At 35.8% G+C, this 18,699-nt stretch overlaps 1 protein-coding gene across 1 annotated transcript in view; it reads right to left on the reverse strand.

The window, feature by feature from the left end:
- Positions 1-18,477, reverse strand: part of LOC122137680 (inactive tyrosine-protein kinase transmembrane receptor ROR1-like) — an 85,925-nt gene extending 67,448 nt beyond the window's left edge. Inside the window, exon 1 of the mRNA XM_042725986.1 lies at positions 18,145-18,477. Coding sequence (XP_042581920.1) covers positions 18,145-18,226 — 82 coding nt within the window. The 5' untranslated portion in view covers positions 18,227-18,477. The remainder of the gene's footprint in view (positions 1-18,144) is intronic.
- Between the last annotated feature and the right edge of the window lie 222 nt (positions 18,478-18,699).

The following is an 18,699-nucleotide window of genomic DNA, read 5'->3' on the forward strand; positions in this document are numbered from 1 at the left end:
CACAACAAGAACCTCCATTCATGTGCTCCATTTGTTTCAAATCATTGGGTCCCAAAGGCATCAGGAGACAATGGCGTATGGGCCGTCCTCAGAGGAATTTGGGTAAGCGGTATGCAGACAACCCAGACAGCGCTAACAGAAACTCTCCCTAAATCTGCCTCATTGCAGACAATAATGACTGCTCCAGCAGGCCCTTTTCTCAGACTCCTTCAAAGTCGTTGTTGACAGGAAAGCTAAATATTTTTCAGAGGAGGCCGAGACTTATGGAAAAAAAAGAGATGATTCTTTGAAAATCTGTGCATATGTACAGTGACAGGTAGAGGTGCAGAGGAGGAAAACATTACAGTGTATGATGCTCCGATGTTGCGCCTTCACATCTCTTAATCAGGCATATTACATATAAAGTTTGTCTCAGACTTTTCTCCTTCAAAGCTCCTTTGAACAAGTATTGTAAACCTACTCAGTATAACAGTTATGAAACTTAATATGGATAACAGAGCTCAGTAATTTGGTCTTTTTGGAATAATTTAGAATGGTCTGATTTCAAGTTGAAATTCTTATTTTTGACTGCAGAATAAGTTTATTTGAGCAAAGTTTGAGGCATTACCTTTTTGGAAATGTGGTAGCGGAGAAAAATCTAATTTGAGATATTTCTTTCCAAAATGATGGAGAATAAAAGTAAAACTAAGTAAACTGTACAACACAAATACAATAACTACTTTTGGTGACTAATGATACAACACTCTTCTTTACTCACTGCAACACAGAACAATCACATACACGTGAAATGACATTCTATTTACTTGTAAATACTCATTTTACCCTGATGTTCAAAGCTTTAAGAAAAACTAGTTTTACATTTTGAGGACATATGGGCATATTTTTAAGCAATTTTGACCCTAGGGTACAGTTAGATGTGAAACACACTCATACACTGCATATAAATTCCTGTACTTTAACAATGAAAAATAAAATCACTCAGAAATCGCTAGTAAATTTCACAAGTAATTACAATCGACAAATAACAACTGAATTAAACATTAAGTAGAAAGAGTGAAATAGTATTTTCTTTCCAAACATGTAATAACCTTTGTTTTAATTGAGTGTAGTATGCAAAAAATTCAAAGAAGAGCCTACTTCTAGACCACTGATGAAGTACGTTGTACGTGTTCTGTTGACACTGACCTTTTGACCCACTTGTTCTTTGACCTATATTAACAAAAAACGTGCAAAAAATGTACTTGGCTGTTGGTAGAACAGCACAGCTTAACCATGAAGAACAGCTTTCTTGGTACTGTATCTACTACACTTACACTTGAAAAGAGGCACGCTACTCATAATTCTCTGTCATTTTAACTCAAATTTGATTACAACACACATATACAAACAATTGTAAGCAGTGTTTCTGTTCTCTGTGCTCAAGCCTATTATAGTAAAATGGTCCGTAGAGTTCTAACTGAAGCACTAGGGAAAAGATAGTCCAAACACGAGAGGCACGCACTTTGTATGCAGAACCCAATCCAATAAAATCAAATAAAAGCCTGAATACAGTGTACAGATGACACAGAGATATTCGTGTCAAACAAAAACAACTCTTAAGAAAACTGTATATATATATTTATGTTACTCAGTCATGCGTCATGCACTTTTTCTCACCTCTTGTCTCGAGTGTCTTGGCCTCAACACATGTCTACAGTTGCATTTTAGCCCCTCTGTTTCAACACAGGCTTTCTTCTCCAGCGCTCAGCACGCCGGTATTCATGGCCAATCTAAATGTCAACATACAACATAAACCTAAATTCTTGAAGGAGGCGAGCTGAATTTACAACGTGAGCTGAAGGTTGACCTGCAGGATGTGCAGGTACAGACTCTGGCGGGGTGAACCAGCAGAACCCGAACGCCACACGTCCGATGTGATTTAGTGAGGCGGGATACAGACTGTGACTGCATGAGAAGCCCATGTTACACGAGACAGAAGATACATTTTAACTCCAATTTACCAGAGAAGGAACAACAATATATCAATATTACTGCGCACGGTGGAGAAAAGTGGCTTTTTGACCACAAAATCACTTAAACAGAGTCTGAGAATGAGGGTTTTGGTGATTCATTGTATTACAGCGTTTGGCCATGTTTGCTGCTTAATAAATTGAATGCTATGAGTGTACGTGGCTTAAGCACAAGGCTTTGTTCAGTCTTATGAGTTCATAGTTTATATAAGAAGGTCATTTTCATCAGGCAAATGCCAGCCACCTTAATTTTTAAACCCAGCCTCCCAAGGAGCATAAACAGAGGATATTCTTGGCTTAAAGGGTTAGTTCACCCAGAAATGAAAATTCTGTCATTAAATACTCACCCTCATGTCGTTCCAAACCCATAAGACCTCTGTTCATCTTCGGAACACAAATTAAGATATTTTTCATAAATTATTACAGACATTGGAAACATAAACAAACAGCAAGGGTCCTTACATGATAAACGTCCAGAAACGTAGCAAGTAGATCGTTAAAATAATCCATATGATTATTAATTCCAATAGGGAATTGGATGCAACATACATGGATTTTTTTTACATTTTGTTTTTAATGACCCGCCCCAACCCGACCCGCAAATAAAGTGCCAATTTCTTTACCCGCCCTAACCCGACCCGCGGGTTATAAGACGACCGCGCATCACTAGTGCTGATGTCTGCTCAAGATATAAATGCGTCTAGAGCTTAAAAAAAGGGTTTTGAAAAATAACAATAATGAAGGGTTTAAAATCATAAAATTAAATGTAATATTTCACTCAAACATTCTGAGCCAGAATAATGGTTTATATAATCTTATATAAGATAGTAACATAGATAATTAAATAATAGATAACAGTTAATTAATTAGATATAAAAGATACTGATGAAATAAGAAAGGCAAATGAAAACACTGAATTTCAACACTTTTATTGTGTTTTCTTTAGATAAATGTAACATTTAAAATGATAGGTAATTCATTTTAGGAAGTCTGCAAAATTGCAACTTTATTTTATATATATATATATATATATATATATATATATATATATATATATATATATATATATATATATATAGGTACATAATCAAGGCTATCTCATGTATATGTGCACATATTAATGCACACTAAGCCCTAACACAAATACACATGCAGTAAAATCTGTTCAGAAAAGTAAAAGTAGTTTTACGGCTTTTTTTTTGAGTGAAAACATGTTGGTGTCGTAATGACAGATGAATGACAGCAAACCACTGTTGTCTCTCACTCAAGCACACACACACAATCACACACTCACATACTCACATACATACATACATACAAACACACATACACTTAAGCATGTGACCACACACAAAGGAAATGGAACATACACACACACACACACACACACACACACACACACACACACACACACACACACACACAGTGTTGTAGACGTTAGAGTCTGGGTTGTGTTTGCTAGGATCTGGTTAGTCTTCCCCTTCTGTTTTCTTAGTCCAGTGTTACCTATGGTCTGATGACATGGTCAACATGCCAGTACTATGAGTAATGATCATTTCTCTCTAACTCACTTACTCCCTCCAAACCCCACTAGATCAACCATACTATCATCTATGGATTTGCAATATATCCGAAAATATTGGTTATCAGCCAGTATAGTGATTAATTATTTGTCTGTATGAGTCAATACTTAAAGTAACAGTGGACAAAATTATGTGCTTTTTACTTGCCTTGCTTCCAAATTCTGCAAGTCATAATTCTCTCTCTCTGCAGAGCTCTTCTTATCCAGAAAGTTAAATTACTCTAGTTACTATTTTAGCAGAGCTGTTTCTATCTTCTGTCGTCTGTCAGATGAGCTGAGGACTGCGTGAGCACTTGCAAGGCATGTTGTGGACTACATTTGTCAAGTGTGCTAAGTGTAGGTGCAGACTCCCCTATCTCTCACACCTCTACAGGGACGGGTTATTTCCGCTAATCAAGACACGAGACGAGGACTGGCATGTTGATCCTTTGAGTGTGTCTATTCTTCCATGACATACTTCTTGTGGCGTACTACATTCTAATGGAAACCCAACTATTTATATTAGAACAAGCTACAATTCAAGTTTGGGGTCAATAATGTTTGTAAATGTTTTTTGACAGAAGACTCTCATCTGTTAAAATACTGTGAAAACGGGAATATAATTTGTGAAATATTATTATGATAATGGTTTTCTATTTAAATGTCCCATTGGATTGATTTAATAAATGAAAATATTAAAATAATAATAATAATAAAGATAATGTCCCAAAATTTGAGCAATTTAGTGTCTAAGAAAATGTCTAGACTAAATATGACTGTATATGAAAAAAACCTTTGTTACAGAGTGCAGAATTTAAAAATTGGCTTCCTTTCAGTTCATATGTGTGGATTTGAATTTAATTGGCCACACCCCACAGGAAGTTCAATTGGAATTTGAATCTTCCAAAACTTTCAAACAAGTCTTTGTCAAGCCAACATTCATATTTTGCCTTGACAAACTTTGCTTCATGCTCAGTTTACTTTTAGCTTGCAAGCAGGCGTATCCATCTCTCGTCTTGTTGCATGATTTATTAACTGGTGCTCTGTTTGTGAGTGATTTCTCTTAATTTCACGGATGGGAAAATGAGCAAGCAAAGGGGGAAAAATTCCCCATCTGCTAAAAACGACACTTAAGGGTCTGCCCGGCTAAAACAGAAACACAGATGGTGTTTCCACAATGTAGAAAGCACGAAGCCAACCCGCAGAGAACATATAAGCCTGAAAAACATGTAAATCAGCCATTTATGACAGTTAAGGTACACAAAGAGATAGACAGGTGTCAGAGAAAGGCCTATCGTATTTCCCTTTTTTCCCTTGAGGGTCCAGACTCCCTGCTGGCTCTGGGAGTCTAGAGCTTCAAGTCCCACCAACATGGGGGGAATGAATCCTTTGATGAGCACCCCTTCATAAAAACCCTCCCCTCATCGGTCTACAGATTCACATCATGCCAATCAAGCAGCACGACAAGGTTCAGAGTTATTCTCATGTCAGCTAAAGGAAAAGCAGGGTGCCTCTTTTCTAAACAGCAGCCTCACTCTCCCTCTTTATTGATTTTTCTTGCTTTAAATGAAGAATCCGAATTTGTCTTGCCCTTTTTCCATTTTATAACTTCCTGTCTACACAGGAAACCCTAATTTCTAGTTGCGGCTATATGTCTTGAAGTACAATACTTCTTCGTGGCAGTGCACCCAGTGGATTTTGCAATGCACATGCCTGAAGCAGAGGGTTCGGTTTCAACGGACTGCTGCAATTTATAATTTCTATTACCTTTTTAATGCCTGGCCATTAATAAAACATCTTCACTCCCTCCCCTACCTCCTTCTCCTGTAGTTTTGTTCCACGTCACCCTGCTTTTTCCCTCTACTTCCTTCTGAAGCACCCCCTCTGGTCTTTTGTGCCCCTTTACACTCAAGAACTGCAGCTGCCGTCAATGTTCTGCGAATCTCCATGTTTGCTTTCCTTGAAAACATGGCAGCGGCGGAATTCTTGAAACCCATGGCTGAAACCAGGGGATTCAGAGTGCCCCAGTAAGTACAGCGTACTGTTTAATATGTCGATCTGGTACCAAGAACATGTGGCTTCCTTTCAAATACTTGTACAGTGAGGTGTGAAACAAACCTCTGACTGAGAGGAAACATGCAGTCAGACCTTCTCTAATGAAGCATGGCCTTGCTTTTTATGGACACTGATAGTCTAAAAATAGGCCAATGCGTAGCCTGATGGCTTACATGTCTGTCAAATGATTGCTCAATTCAAATATTTTTTTATTATAAATGAACCAGTTCTGGTCTAAACTTTGGCTATGTTTTTATATTTCCATGTTAATGAAATTACAACCTATTACCAACAATTACAGAATTAATAATCCCACTAAAATAAAAATTAACACTCAAAAAAAAAAAATGCAAAAAAAACATTAACATACCTTATAATTATTTCCATGAAACTCAAATTGAACACTAAAAAACTCAAAATGCAACGAAAGTAGATGAGCTTCAAAATGACTAAATAAATAAATAAATGTTAAAAAATAATAAATTGTAGAAAATAATAGATTTGGACTATTTATCATGCCAAACTATTGTACAGTTTCAAAATACTTGGAATAACACAAGCTTTAGAAACTGTCATCTACATTCCTTTCATGGAAAAGAGCAGCTCAGTCCTTCTGTTAAACTTCTCCTTTTTGCGTTTTGCTACTTTTCCATTGTTTTTCTATGTAAACATGAGCTAGATGAACGTGTTTGAGCATGGCACTTGTATGTCACATCTTTTCTTTAACTTTTAAAATCATTTTGTTTCTTTTCCACTACCCTTTCTTGGATTTTTAACCACAAAACTGTGTACTGTGTGTATGGTCGTAGCTTTAGAAATGGAAATTTTCTTTTAGAGCAGTAAAAGGTAGGTAGTTTTCAACCTATTGAACTATGTACCAGGAGTCAAACAGAGTGGCACTGACATCTGGCCATTTCGTTATTTGAAGTAAAATGCCACTGCTGGTGTTAAAAAGTAAAATCCTGCCAACTGCAGGCTGAGGGCAAAACACAAAGTCCCTAAAATCTCCTCAGTAATCTCTGCTTGATAGAAGAATAGCCCCAAAACTACTCAAATAAGGTGCATATTTCCTGTTCAGAGGGAAACAAAGACATACATGGAAAAGCTGTCTGAGCCCGAGAGAGGCAAACACACTAAAAATAAAAAAGAATCACTGCCAAAAAGAAACAGTAGCACTCTGAAGAGCCAATCAGATCACAGCATTTTTGTAAAATACTATACTACAGTCACTAATTTCCAACTAGTTATGTAACAGACACTGATTAATCAAGATTACTGCTATTGCAGGACTAAAACAGTTCCTTTGGTTTCCATTCCAAGTCTGCAATTGATGTCCACATCTGTATTTTGTCATATTTCTTCCCTTTAAAAAGATTAAAAGATAGAGATGAAGTTATCAGTATGCTGATAAGAGCTCTATTATGCTTTGCTTATAACATCAAAGCCTTGAGCTTAACAAATGCTTTAGATATTAAAAAAGACTTTCAGATGATACATTTCCCTCTTCAACTCCATTTTTCTTCTTCAGACGTGTGCAGCAAGTTCAGTCGAACTGATAACGGATAGCTTAAAACTAACAAAACTTTTTCTATGCTTACTCCAGGTTTTCTATGCTTTCTTCAAGGCTCAAAAGAACTGTGAAATATGCTTCACATAGATTATTTTTGGCCTAGCTTCTTCAAGAAGAGGTGAAAATGGCTTTACCTTCTGAGAAATCTCTCATCTCAAGCTGCGCTTGCCAGAAATTTCAGCCTTGTTATCTTAGTCTCTGTTTCTGTGTTATTGTGTCCTGTTAGTTTTGGAAAATGCTTCAATATAGGTGTAAATCTAAACTGAAAAACAACATCACACACGCTGAGAAATGCAGAGCAGGGTCGGCATCATGCTTAACGTCCATATCACTCAAAGCCTGAGAGCTGAGTTATACAGAAAACAGTATTCAAACCCATGGACACACTTCCAGATGCAGATGTGAAAGCTGAGTGGACAAGCTCTGGCAAAGAGCCATACACTCTTACTTGCTTACAGAACCACTTTGGCTTGGTCCCTGGAAAGGAAAATGGACAATCAATTAGGAGGGAATTGTGGAGCAGCAGTGGCTGGTGTAAAGCCCTTGTGACACTACAGCTGGGAATATTTTCCAGACTTTTTGAGGTGCTTGTAGATCAGGAGAGAATGCTTTGACTTTTTCCCTCTGGAAAAGGAAGGTACATTTCTAGAATACTTTATTCTAATTGGTCAATCACAGTAATCTGCGTTCAAATATTTTTGTTTAATGAGGGTTCTACTGTATATTGGTCCTACGCTGCACTGGTTTTATGTACTACTCTCTTCTAACAATAAAATAATTTCTTAACTTAAATATATATAATAAATACACTGTATATATATAATAAATTTACTGTCACTTTTCAACAATTTAATGGATCCTATTTGATTAAAAGTAGCCCATTTAAAACTAATTTTACTAACCCCAAACATCAAATGCAATCCTCAGTGGTAGTTGCAGGCAGGGCCTAAAACTAACATTTTGCCACACACACAGAACAAATTGTGAGAACATATTTTTTTTTTTTTTTTTTCATTCAAACATTAAACCTTAGAGCTTTTATTTGGGCAGAAAACCACAGAAAAACTTCTCATCTGAAATGGTTCTCTTTTGTTAAAAAAACAGTTTTTATAAAACAATCTCTGATGCATGTTGCATTTTCAAATGCACGTTATAAGCGTCTCACAGTACTTGCAGAGATGGAGTTTACTACAAACAGCATTTACTTTATACGAACAATGAATTTATTTTAAACAAATACACAGCGCTTCACTCTGAAAAACACACTTCATCAGATTACATTAGAATTTGATTATCACGCTAAACCATACCGTGTTCTAAGGCATTGTTAGAATTAATAAAAATAAAAAAAGTTACATTTTGGCACTGACAGCCTTGTGAGCAGAGCACCGACATACGCGCGTCCTTAGTTCTAATCTCAACTCGAGGACGTTTTCTGATCCCGCCTCCCATCTCTCTCCAGCTTCCTGTCAGCTGTGATCTGTCCTATCATAATAAAGTCACAAAAAAACAACAACAAAAAAAAACATATCTGCCAACTGGCAAGTTTCATATACTCTCCAACACTAATTTTTACTCACATTTGGCACTTGGCAAGTGTTAATTTTAAGCCCTGGTTGCAGGTGTTTACCCACACCGATGATGGTAATATTTGACTACAAGCACTGACTTGGGCACCAGTGACTCACAGTCACTTTGTTATTGCACGTATCTCAGCACACCATGAAACCACTGCTAATTACTTTCATATTACTAAGCATCCAGGCAATCTTGGGGTCTGTCCAAGACCACCTTCAAGATGAGAAACAGTGTGAGTCGTGCATGCAACTTCCACTTTGAGAAGAGAACGAGAAACTACAACCATATTTGTGGTTAGTGTTTTTTTTGAGGGGGTGGGGGGTAAAATAATAGAGTCAGACACAAAGTGTTGACAGCAGTAAAAATTGAGAGGGTATTTTATTGCCTTCTGAGGATGGATTAATGTCATAATCTTGGTGAAAGATTCAGTGACCTGCTTAAAGTGTAATATACACTACTGGAAGAGAGTGTTTTCATTTCTCCACAAACCTGAGGGAGCTCCCGTCTAGATATTTTCAGTCAATAATAACTTCCCTTCTTCTTATGATATTAGTCTTACATATATATATTTACCAAAAATATAGTAGTAATCCAAAAACTTCAACAGAAAAATGATTTATTGAAACACGTCACAGACTCAGTCTAGTCTGTGACCTGAACATAAGGTCATCAGCAATCAATCGTAATCCATTGCCATAAAAAAATGAGGGGATAGTTTTTCCAGGATATTAAAGGAACAGTTTAACCATTTCTATGGGATGCTAAATGAGAAATATTGAACAGCATACATGCTTGTCTTTTTCGTACTACAACAGTTCAAGAGTGCCATAAATGTGGCTTATATGACTTGTGCGCTATATTGAAAATCTTCTTAAACACATAAAGAAAGCTTCGAAATCTCAAATGAAGCACATTCCACTTCAAGAAATAACTGCAGTTATGGAATCTGGAAATTAAAAGATCTACAATTACCAAGCACTTTCATTTCTCATACTTTTCCCACTGGCTAGTTAAAGGAAAAAGCTAAAAAATAGACTTTTTCTCAGTGTTTGGATGTGCTATAAAACAGTAAAGAATCAAACGAAATGTGCCTCCCATTTAAAATCGGCAGTCCAGCAGTGCATGTCAAAAATAATAATAACTCAAAATGTTGGTAACAGGCCTGTTCACCCCGAAAAAGTGGAGCCAAATCTCCAGCCAGGCCACAGATCCCGCTGAAGTTCTACACATTTACTTACACAACAGAACAGCACGCAATGTAAATAAAAGTTTGCATCTCTGCAATTTCAATAAATGCATTTAATATGGAATTTTTATGCAAAATTGCTGAGATCGGTGTTTGTTAAACTGTTAAGTCTTGGTGGAATGCATAGCCACACAGACAAATACTGACAGTAGAACTATGTGAACTTATTCCATTTTATTTTGTGTCCAACTGTCTATACAGTATCATAAAACTAGAAGCAGGAAAGAGATGGATGAAAAAGCACAAAGAATGTTCAGAGGAAACATGTTCGATTAATTCAAATGGCATGAACTGACTTGTACTGGTGTAAAATGAGTGGAATAATGAAAGCCTACACTTTCCCAACTTCTGCTTTACTCACAGCTGCCCCATTCACTTGACCTCATTCCTCTGTTTGGTTGAATAACTCATCTGCCAGTTTCCTAGTCCAGTAAATCTCTTTTGTTGAGAAGTTGGCTGTATATCTAAAGCAGTGAGGGTATTAAGTCTTCACACTCACTCCTGCTTCCTCTCTCTTCATGTCTTTGACCCTGTGGCTTTGACCCTCACTTGTTGAAATTTGCAGAAGTAAAAGACTGAGCAGTCAGGCCAATTAACAATTAATTCTGAGGTAAACAGAAAAAAGGCAATGTATAATGCACATTTTATTTTTCTAACATTATTAAGTAGAATTTAATATATAAATAATATGAAAATTTTATATGTAAACACATATGTAAACATAATATGCAAAATATGTTTTAAATTTCATTTTAATTTTGTTTGACAAAATGCTTTGAAGTTCTATTATACTTTCTTTGGCCATCAGCCAGCCACCCTGCAGTCTAGGCATTGTCATAAAATAAAATGACATGACATAAATTAAAACAATAAAATATAAAGTAAATCATATGAAAATAAAAAAATATATAAAACAATATATAATATAATATAATATAATATAATATAATATAATATAATATAATATAATATAATATAATATAATATATCCCAACTATCCTGGTTTCGTTTGCAAGAAGTTAAATATAGCATCCAACCTGAATACTATCGATGTCACAGAGAAACAGCTTCCAAAAGCTGAACATAATTTTGGTCTTTGCCTCAAAATGTAGAAAATGCTATAAAGTAGTGCTGGTGTTGAAAAACATCCAAAAGGAAATGAAATAACTGTTAACGTGGAAATCTGAAAGAGCTAGTTCAAACAGGTAAACTCAATTTTCCCCTCAACGCCATTTAAGATTTTGATCCGCCTCTGAGATATTCCACTGGGACTGGAGAAGACATTCCTGCTGAATAAAATTTCCATCTAAGTGAGCCTTGATGAGATTCCTCTCTGCCACAGGCAAACACACAGCAGAGCCACATGAGCAGTGCTGTATTTCATAGAACATGAAAGATACATGTAGGCTACTGTATACTGTAGTCTGTGAGAGACTATGGTCAGTGATTGTCATTGTTGAGGAAATTACATAAAGTAAAGTAATAGTCAGAGGTGATGAATAATCCCTTCAGCCTTAGCATGATCAAGATTTGCTGAAGATATCTGGTTGAGGGTTATTCACAGATCTTTGGGGTCAGACTTTGAGAGCAGTTAAGACAGCAAAAGCTTCATAGTGTTTGCTCTGTGTATGCATAGCTGGGCAGAGGTCTCCCAGGCCTCTGTGGCCTGTTTGGCTTCCAATCACAAAGCATTAGGGAAATTAAGCTTTTTATTTCAGGATTCCATGGTCGGTGTGGTCGGGTAAGTCATTTCTGCTTTGCCACAGAGTAAGAGAGCTAAATGACTGTTAGCTGCCTGCTTAAATGAGTGAAAAGGAAAGAGACAACAACCGAACCGAAGGAAAAATAGATGTGGAGGGAATGGAGGAATACACAAAGCCAGCAATTGGTCTAACAGCCCCTCTTAAGAAAATGTCATTTTTATATGTTTCCAATTAAAAAAAAAGAAATGTAGATTTTTATTGAAGATTGATGTAAATACAGACAACTAGAGGGAGTTTTCCTGTACCCCAGTTTTATGTTGTGTGTGTGTCTGCGCTATGATATGAGTCATTCCATGTCAAATTTTGGATTTTGCTGATTTCTTTTTTTTTTTTTTTTTTGTAGAAAGACAAACATACATACTGATGAAAGCCAAAATGTCACAGATGTGCATTTACACATTAAACCACTATCCCATATATAGAAGATCAAAATGACAACATAAACAATACGCAATTAATAAAAAATTACTATAAAAACATATCAGAATCACATTTAATAAAATACACAGATATTGGAAGGTCTGTTAGTAAAATCTGTTGACTGGAGCCATTTTTGTTTCATTATATGCTGATGTGACAGTTCAAAAATGGCAAACAGCATTTCTTGTGGTTTTTGCCTCAAGTCTGCATGCCTGTAACTCAAGAAGTATTAAAGATATCTTCATATCTTTTTAGATTCTGGTTCTCTGTGTAAAAAAAATCACATAAATAATAATAATCTTAAGTTATTTTTACACCCCTGTAAATTGGCTCCAAATCTCAGCTGAAATTTGACATTTTGACCCCCATCTAACAAAATAACAGATTACTCAGTAAATATACATCTGTGACATTTAATATTTTAGCTTCATGACTATTTATGTTTGTCAATCTACAGAAAAAAATATTAACAAAGTCAGATATTTGAGCTGAGGAAGTTTCCGAAATTTGGTTAATCTGAAACAGAATGACCCATATAGCATTACGATATAGCAAAAATTAACTACTCCATTCATCAACTGATGATTTAACAATCATCTGTTATTTCAATTAAAAACAATTCAGTTTCATTTGAAACATCAGCTATTTTTTTTAAAGAAATTTAATATTATTGTTTTTAGTAAATGCACATCATAGAGCTACAATCCTTCATTTAAACACATCAGATTTTCTCTGCTGGCCTCTAACAAAGCCTACCAACATTTAATAGTCCTTTGGCTTTTGTCCTGAAGTAACAGGACAAACAGTAACTTGTGTTTTACTGTGACCCACTGGCATTGACAAGCATACAAAAAAAAACCAAAAAAAAAAAAAAAAACCCAGAGCCTAAACAAACAAACAGCTGTTAAAAAGCTCTTTGTTTGACTCCAACTTGTGGGTAAATGTCCATAAAAGCTGAGAGGCTTCACTCCGGGTATCCTATTCCTCAACTACAACACAACAATTCCAAATGCTCAAGAGTTGCTGTCAGCGTATAATATTATTTGAACACAATCTTTCCTATAAAAGAGGTTTATGAAAAGAGTGGGACTCTCAAAACAAGACAGCGAGGACGTTTCTGATTCTTTTTATTTCACATGTGGAGCATTATTGTGGCTGAAGTCAGCTTGTTAAACATAAATCACATTAACAGAGCTAATCATCACAGTCTTGAACATTTGTTTACTTACAGAATCTATGTTTTTTAGCTACTTACAGTAATTAGCAAAAACTATAACAAGGAATCAAAAGCAATCAAAACATACTTACTGGATCTCCTAAAGAGCAGGGCACCAGGCCAATGAATTTAATTTGATTATAGGAAGAATGCCAAAAGGTTTAAGCATGTTTGAATATTACAAATAAATCCAAAATGAATATTCTGCCTATGAACTGAATGCTGCAATAGGGACATGTTATGCTAACATTGTGCAGTGTCTAACACCCATAAAATTTTATTTCCTGAGATGTGGATTGCACAGTTTTAACACTCCCAGCGTGTACATACACACATAAACACATATGTACACATTGCATGAACTGAAAATGTAGTTACCCTGACACTTCTCCCACTTGAGCCACTAAGAGTGCATGAAGCATTCAATCATTTCAGCTAAGTCAAAAATCCACAGTCTGTGCGGGTCAGACAAAACACTTGTGTAAAATAATTTCTGCATATAAATACTAAATACAAGCAAACACCTGTCGGAATGTCCGCATTTTACAGATCATCATGACCACCTCAAAGAAAATCCCAATGGTGTCCCAGCTGGTGTCAATAGATTTCTCTGCAGGCACAAATGGCTTATTTTAACTTCCAAAATATAAGGCCAAATACAAGACCACCGATTTAAAGGGACCCAGTTGGATTTTAATTGAAACATTCAAAAAAGACAAAAATAACCTAAAGAAAACAGCAATTTTAAGAAATGTTCCATACTGTGATGTGAGGGTGAAGTGAGAGTGGGACATTTTGGAGCCCCAAAGTGTCAAATTTTAATTCCTTTATGCCTTTCTCGTTACATTTGGAACAGTATGGATAAACATCAGAACTCATGCCAGGGCTGAGCTGTCTATCACACTTTGTGAAAACTGTCAACTGTTCTTCAGTGTTCGAGTCAAGGTACAATGCAGCAAAGAGCCAGCTTTTGAAAAAACATGCATAAACGAACAAAAACCTGATTAGACTGAAACCTCATAGGGAAGCCAGTGCCAAAGACTCCTTTACAAATGGCTTAATCAGCAATGAGTATGTGGGTGCATGAGTATAGCAGCATTTTCAACACCCAAACTTCTATCACTCAATGCACTACTGCAAATCAGAGCCAGATTTTGACTACTAGGCCACATTATTTAGGCGAAAAAAATGTTCCAAGACTGACAGCGAGACCGAATTATGAATGTACAAAGCTCTCCTCAGAGATAGAAACCTGACGCTGTCAAGACCAGCACTGTGTGAAGGAAAAGAGAGAAATCTCCCAGATGACTGATACTTTGCACATATATTTTCATTTTTAGAGCAAATATCAATCTCCGACTGAACAGGCAGTAAAGGTTAGGTATTTATGAGCTCACTGGGAGTGTGGCAGGTACAAAGGCCCAACTGTGGGCGGCAAGAAATTTGCCAGTCTTTATGCATTGAGGGTTAGTTGAGTCCTTAATACAACGTAAACAGGCTTTAGAGCTTTACTTTCCGACACATTTACAGCTAAAATTAAAAAGCCATGTTTCATCATGCCCTCTAAAATGTGAAATGTAGCGTATCCTGGCACATTTCATTGGGCAGGCAAGGGAAAGTTATTATTTGATAAGTGTTGGCAGACGTCTGATCGCTTAGATAATCATGGCAGCTCATTTCCTATTATATTCACCGCAGACCTTTTGGCCTGTGATGTACATTACCATTAGCATTTTTCAGGCCAAAAAGGCCAAAAAGGCAAAGGATAAGGTGGGTAAGACTTCTCTAAATGTAACCCAATACAATATGCTGCCACAAGCCATATAAAGATAAAGATTACTAAATACTGACAAAATTAAATAAATATGACATTGTTCCAGATGCTGGTATTCACTTTGGAATAAAAAAATAATAAAATGGAATTTGTATTTTTTTAAACACGCCATACAAACACCATGAAAACAATAAATAAATGAGAAAAAAATTATATTTGTCCAATTGTAAAGATAAATATAACTGAGTTAATTAAACACACAAAAATACCACAAAAACAAACTAAATAACCCACAATACCCTCAATACCCTCAACAATATTACAAAAAATACAATATATATACATTCTATCTAATAAAATAAAATAAAATAAAAAAGGCATGTAACATGAAATATTTTTACAACATTAAAAAAACAATGCAACAACATTTAAAAAAAAAAAACAGGTTGCAAAAACACCAGTTTGTGAGTTTATAAGGATGTTCTACATCACTCTGATGTCACTAAAGCTGGATAATGAAATTGAATGGCTATAAACTCTGCCAGTTACTCCACCACAAACCCAAACAGAGAGACACGGACTAAGAGCTTGAATCACACCATCACTAAAGACAAGTGAAAATACACAGATCATTCTCTAAGCTCATATCCAAGACCTAAACATCCAGCTCTGACAGAAGACTTACACAAAAGACAGGGTAATAGAGAGCAATTAATCAAAGTGTTAAAACTGCTGGTAGGCTATATAACTCTCCCCACATTCTGTTTATTAAACAAGACAAGCCAAGTTTTTTAATCCAGCCAACTTTCAGTATTTAGTAATAAAAGATAAAATGCACAGTAACTTCTTGTGTTTGACACCTCAGATATAAAGATTTATAACTCTGCAGGAAAAAGCAGAAAATAATTTACAACTTCTGATATAATATACACAAGCATCTGACATTAAACACAGATTTATAAACTCATACCAACAAAAAGCAAACGGTTCACAAGAGTTGCGTGGCTTTCACAAAGTTAGAACATGTGGTTGAATGGGCATTCCTTCAACATCTATGAAGGTTTTTTTTTTAAGATGGGAGCCTTTATGCTTTAATAACTGTACTGTACACTTGAAGACCAGATTAAACCAATGAATTTTACTACGACGAGTCAAATCCTCCCTTGTAGGCTTTTCTTGGAGGCAAAGTGGCTTTTGTGTCAACATCCAGTCTGGCAGTATAACGCACTGATAGAGTCCCACCCCAGTGATTTATAATCTACCAACTATTATTAAAACCAAAGACTGGATCACGGAAGCCGTCTGTTTCTATTTTGCCCACCGCTCTCAAAAATATGACATAGCTAGATATATGTAGCGCAGTGTCTATAAAACTCCATCTGAAAAGGTTTAAATTCTGTGACAAAATATCCAGGGATACTATCTAGAACAGATGGGAAAACACTACTGCATTTATATCAACAAGGTGAAGTGAGCCACATATTGACAAAAAACTCATCCATCAGCTAAAATATCAAACTAACTCTAAGCCAAAACATAAAATGGAGTCCATTTCTCCCATCCTAAAGTACAGACATCCCGGCACACAACGAACAAAGCGGGAATCTGGAAAGAAATCCATCCAAACCACAGCACCAATGGTCTTAGTCAGTGCTTTAAGTTATAAATGAGGAGCAATTGTTAAAATTCCCCGCAGACAACTCAATGCAGAAAACTTTGCATGTTACGGGCTAACACCGAAGTCAGAGTACAAATGATATATTACTTGATTTGCTAGCAGGTTGTTGCTTTGTCAGTAAAATTTGTCAAACCTGCCGATATACTTTAGTATAATGTAACTTAATCTGACAATTCAACTGAAATATTTTTAGTTGAAGCAATTTATGCTTGTTAGCATTTCACACACTTATCTGTTAGTTTGCTTATTTAAAAATAAATATCTTCAAATGTATTGTTTTATATTATTATATATATATATATATATATATAATATATATATATATATATATATATATATATATATATACATATATATATATATATATATGCTGTATGCTCATTATTATTACAAATAATTTATTATTATTATAATATGACCTAAAACTAAACCTGATTAGCCTATTTTTAGTGCCCATGTTGCAGTGTATCTACGGGTACACTGATTATTGCAAACTACATGTACTCTTAATTATTTTGTGCGGTGTCTGTACTTACTGTTATTGTTTTAACTATTGCAGTAATCAATAATAGTGACATCCACTCATCTAACATAAACACTCTAAATAAAGAGTTGCTCAAACATGTACAACTACATTCAAGTTGGTCTTTGGTATATGTCTCATTCTTGTGAACTAGGAAATAATGAAAAGCTGATAGAAGTTAATGTACCTTTTTAAACTCTTTGCTCAGTATAATTGGATGCTATCTTATGTCAAAGTGCTTTTGTAAGGCAAATGAAGCAGCTCAGACCGCACAAAGAGACTCCAACTGAGAGCTTAAGACTGTTACTCTCTCAATCAGTACACTTTAAGAGCTCTATTGTCATTCAAATGACACAAAAACTGTTTAGATAGCCCTTTGGCAACACGAGTCAATAGGTAAACAAAAAAACCTGAGGACTACTGAATGAAATGACACTTCTAACTAGTTGTTCAACATCATGACATAGGCCTATTTAAAAAAAAAAAAAGTCACTTTATATAACAGTGTACACATTACAGCACATATACAAATGCAAATAAACAACACTTAATTTACTTAGATTGAATTTGCACATTTATGTTGCGTTGACGTTGTGCTGTAATTTGATTTAATTTAATAATAATATCAGAAATATTTTCGACTGCTCAGTGTTTCCTGTTAACTCGACAGGTGAGGCTCGGTTTAATTACAAGTAATTCTGTAAGTCGATTATGAACACAGTAGTGCAAATGAATGAGTTTAATCGCCTACCGCAGTTGACTACGAGCAACACGATGATCAGTGTGAAGTTGCGCTGGCATCCGTGCGGCTCTTTCACTGTTCCTCTGCTCATTTCTTCTGCTTTGAGCGCTGTTACATCCACCGCAAGCTCTTCTCACAGGTCAGTGTTATAGCTGGAGAATGCAGAGCTCTTCTGGACTTTACTAAGCCTCGGATGTCCGCAGAGGTGTAAGGTTGTAGGCGGATGGTCCTCTGCACTGCTCTCTGCTTCTCTCGCTCCTGTTTGGAGTTTGACTTTCTTCAGTCCTCTCAAGAAGTTTCCAAAAAGTCTCAGGACATGTGCTGCTTAACGATGCCTTTGGCGCCACCTGCAGTTTCAATAGCCTACAGGGAAAAAAATCTCGTAGGCCTAATTAATTTGTGGACACTGTTGGAAATGGGCTTTCTTAACATTTAATCACTCAGTAACCTTATTTTGTATAGCGGGAAGCTTAATAAAATATTACTTAATAAAAAAATAAAAAAAACAAAAAACAAATAAATCTCATTAACGTATAAGCTAGCAGCAGCAGCACATGTTGAAAA

This window comes from Cyprinus carpio, chromosome B6 (genome assembly GCF_018340385.1).
Source record: "Cyprinus carpio isolate SPL01 chromosome B6, ASM1834038v1, whole genome shotgun sequence".
NCBI lineage: Eukaryota > Metazoa > Chordata > Actinopteri > Cypriniformes > Cyprinidae > Cyprinus > Cyprinus carpio.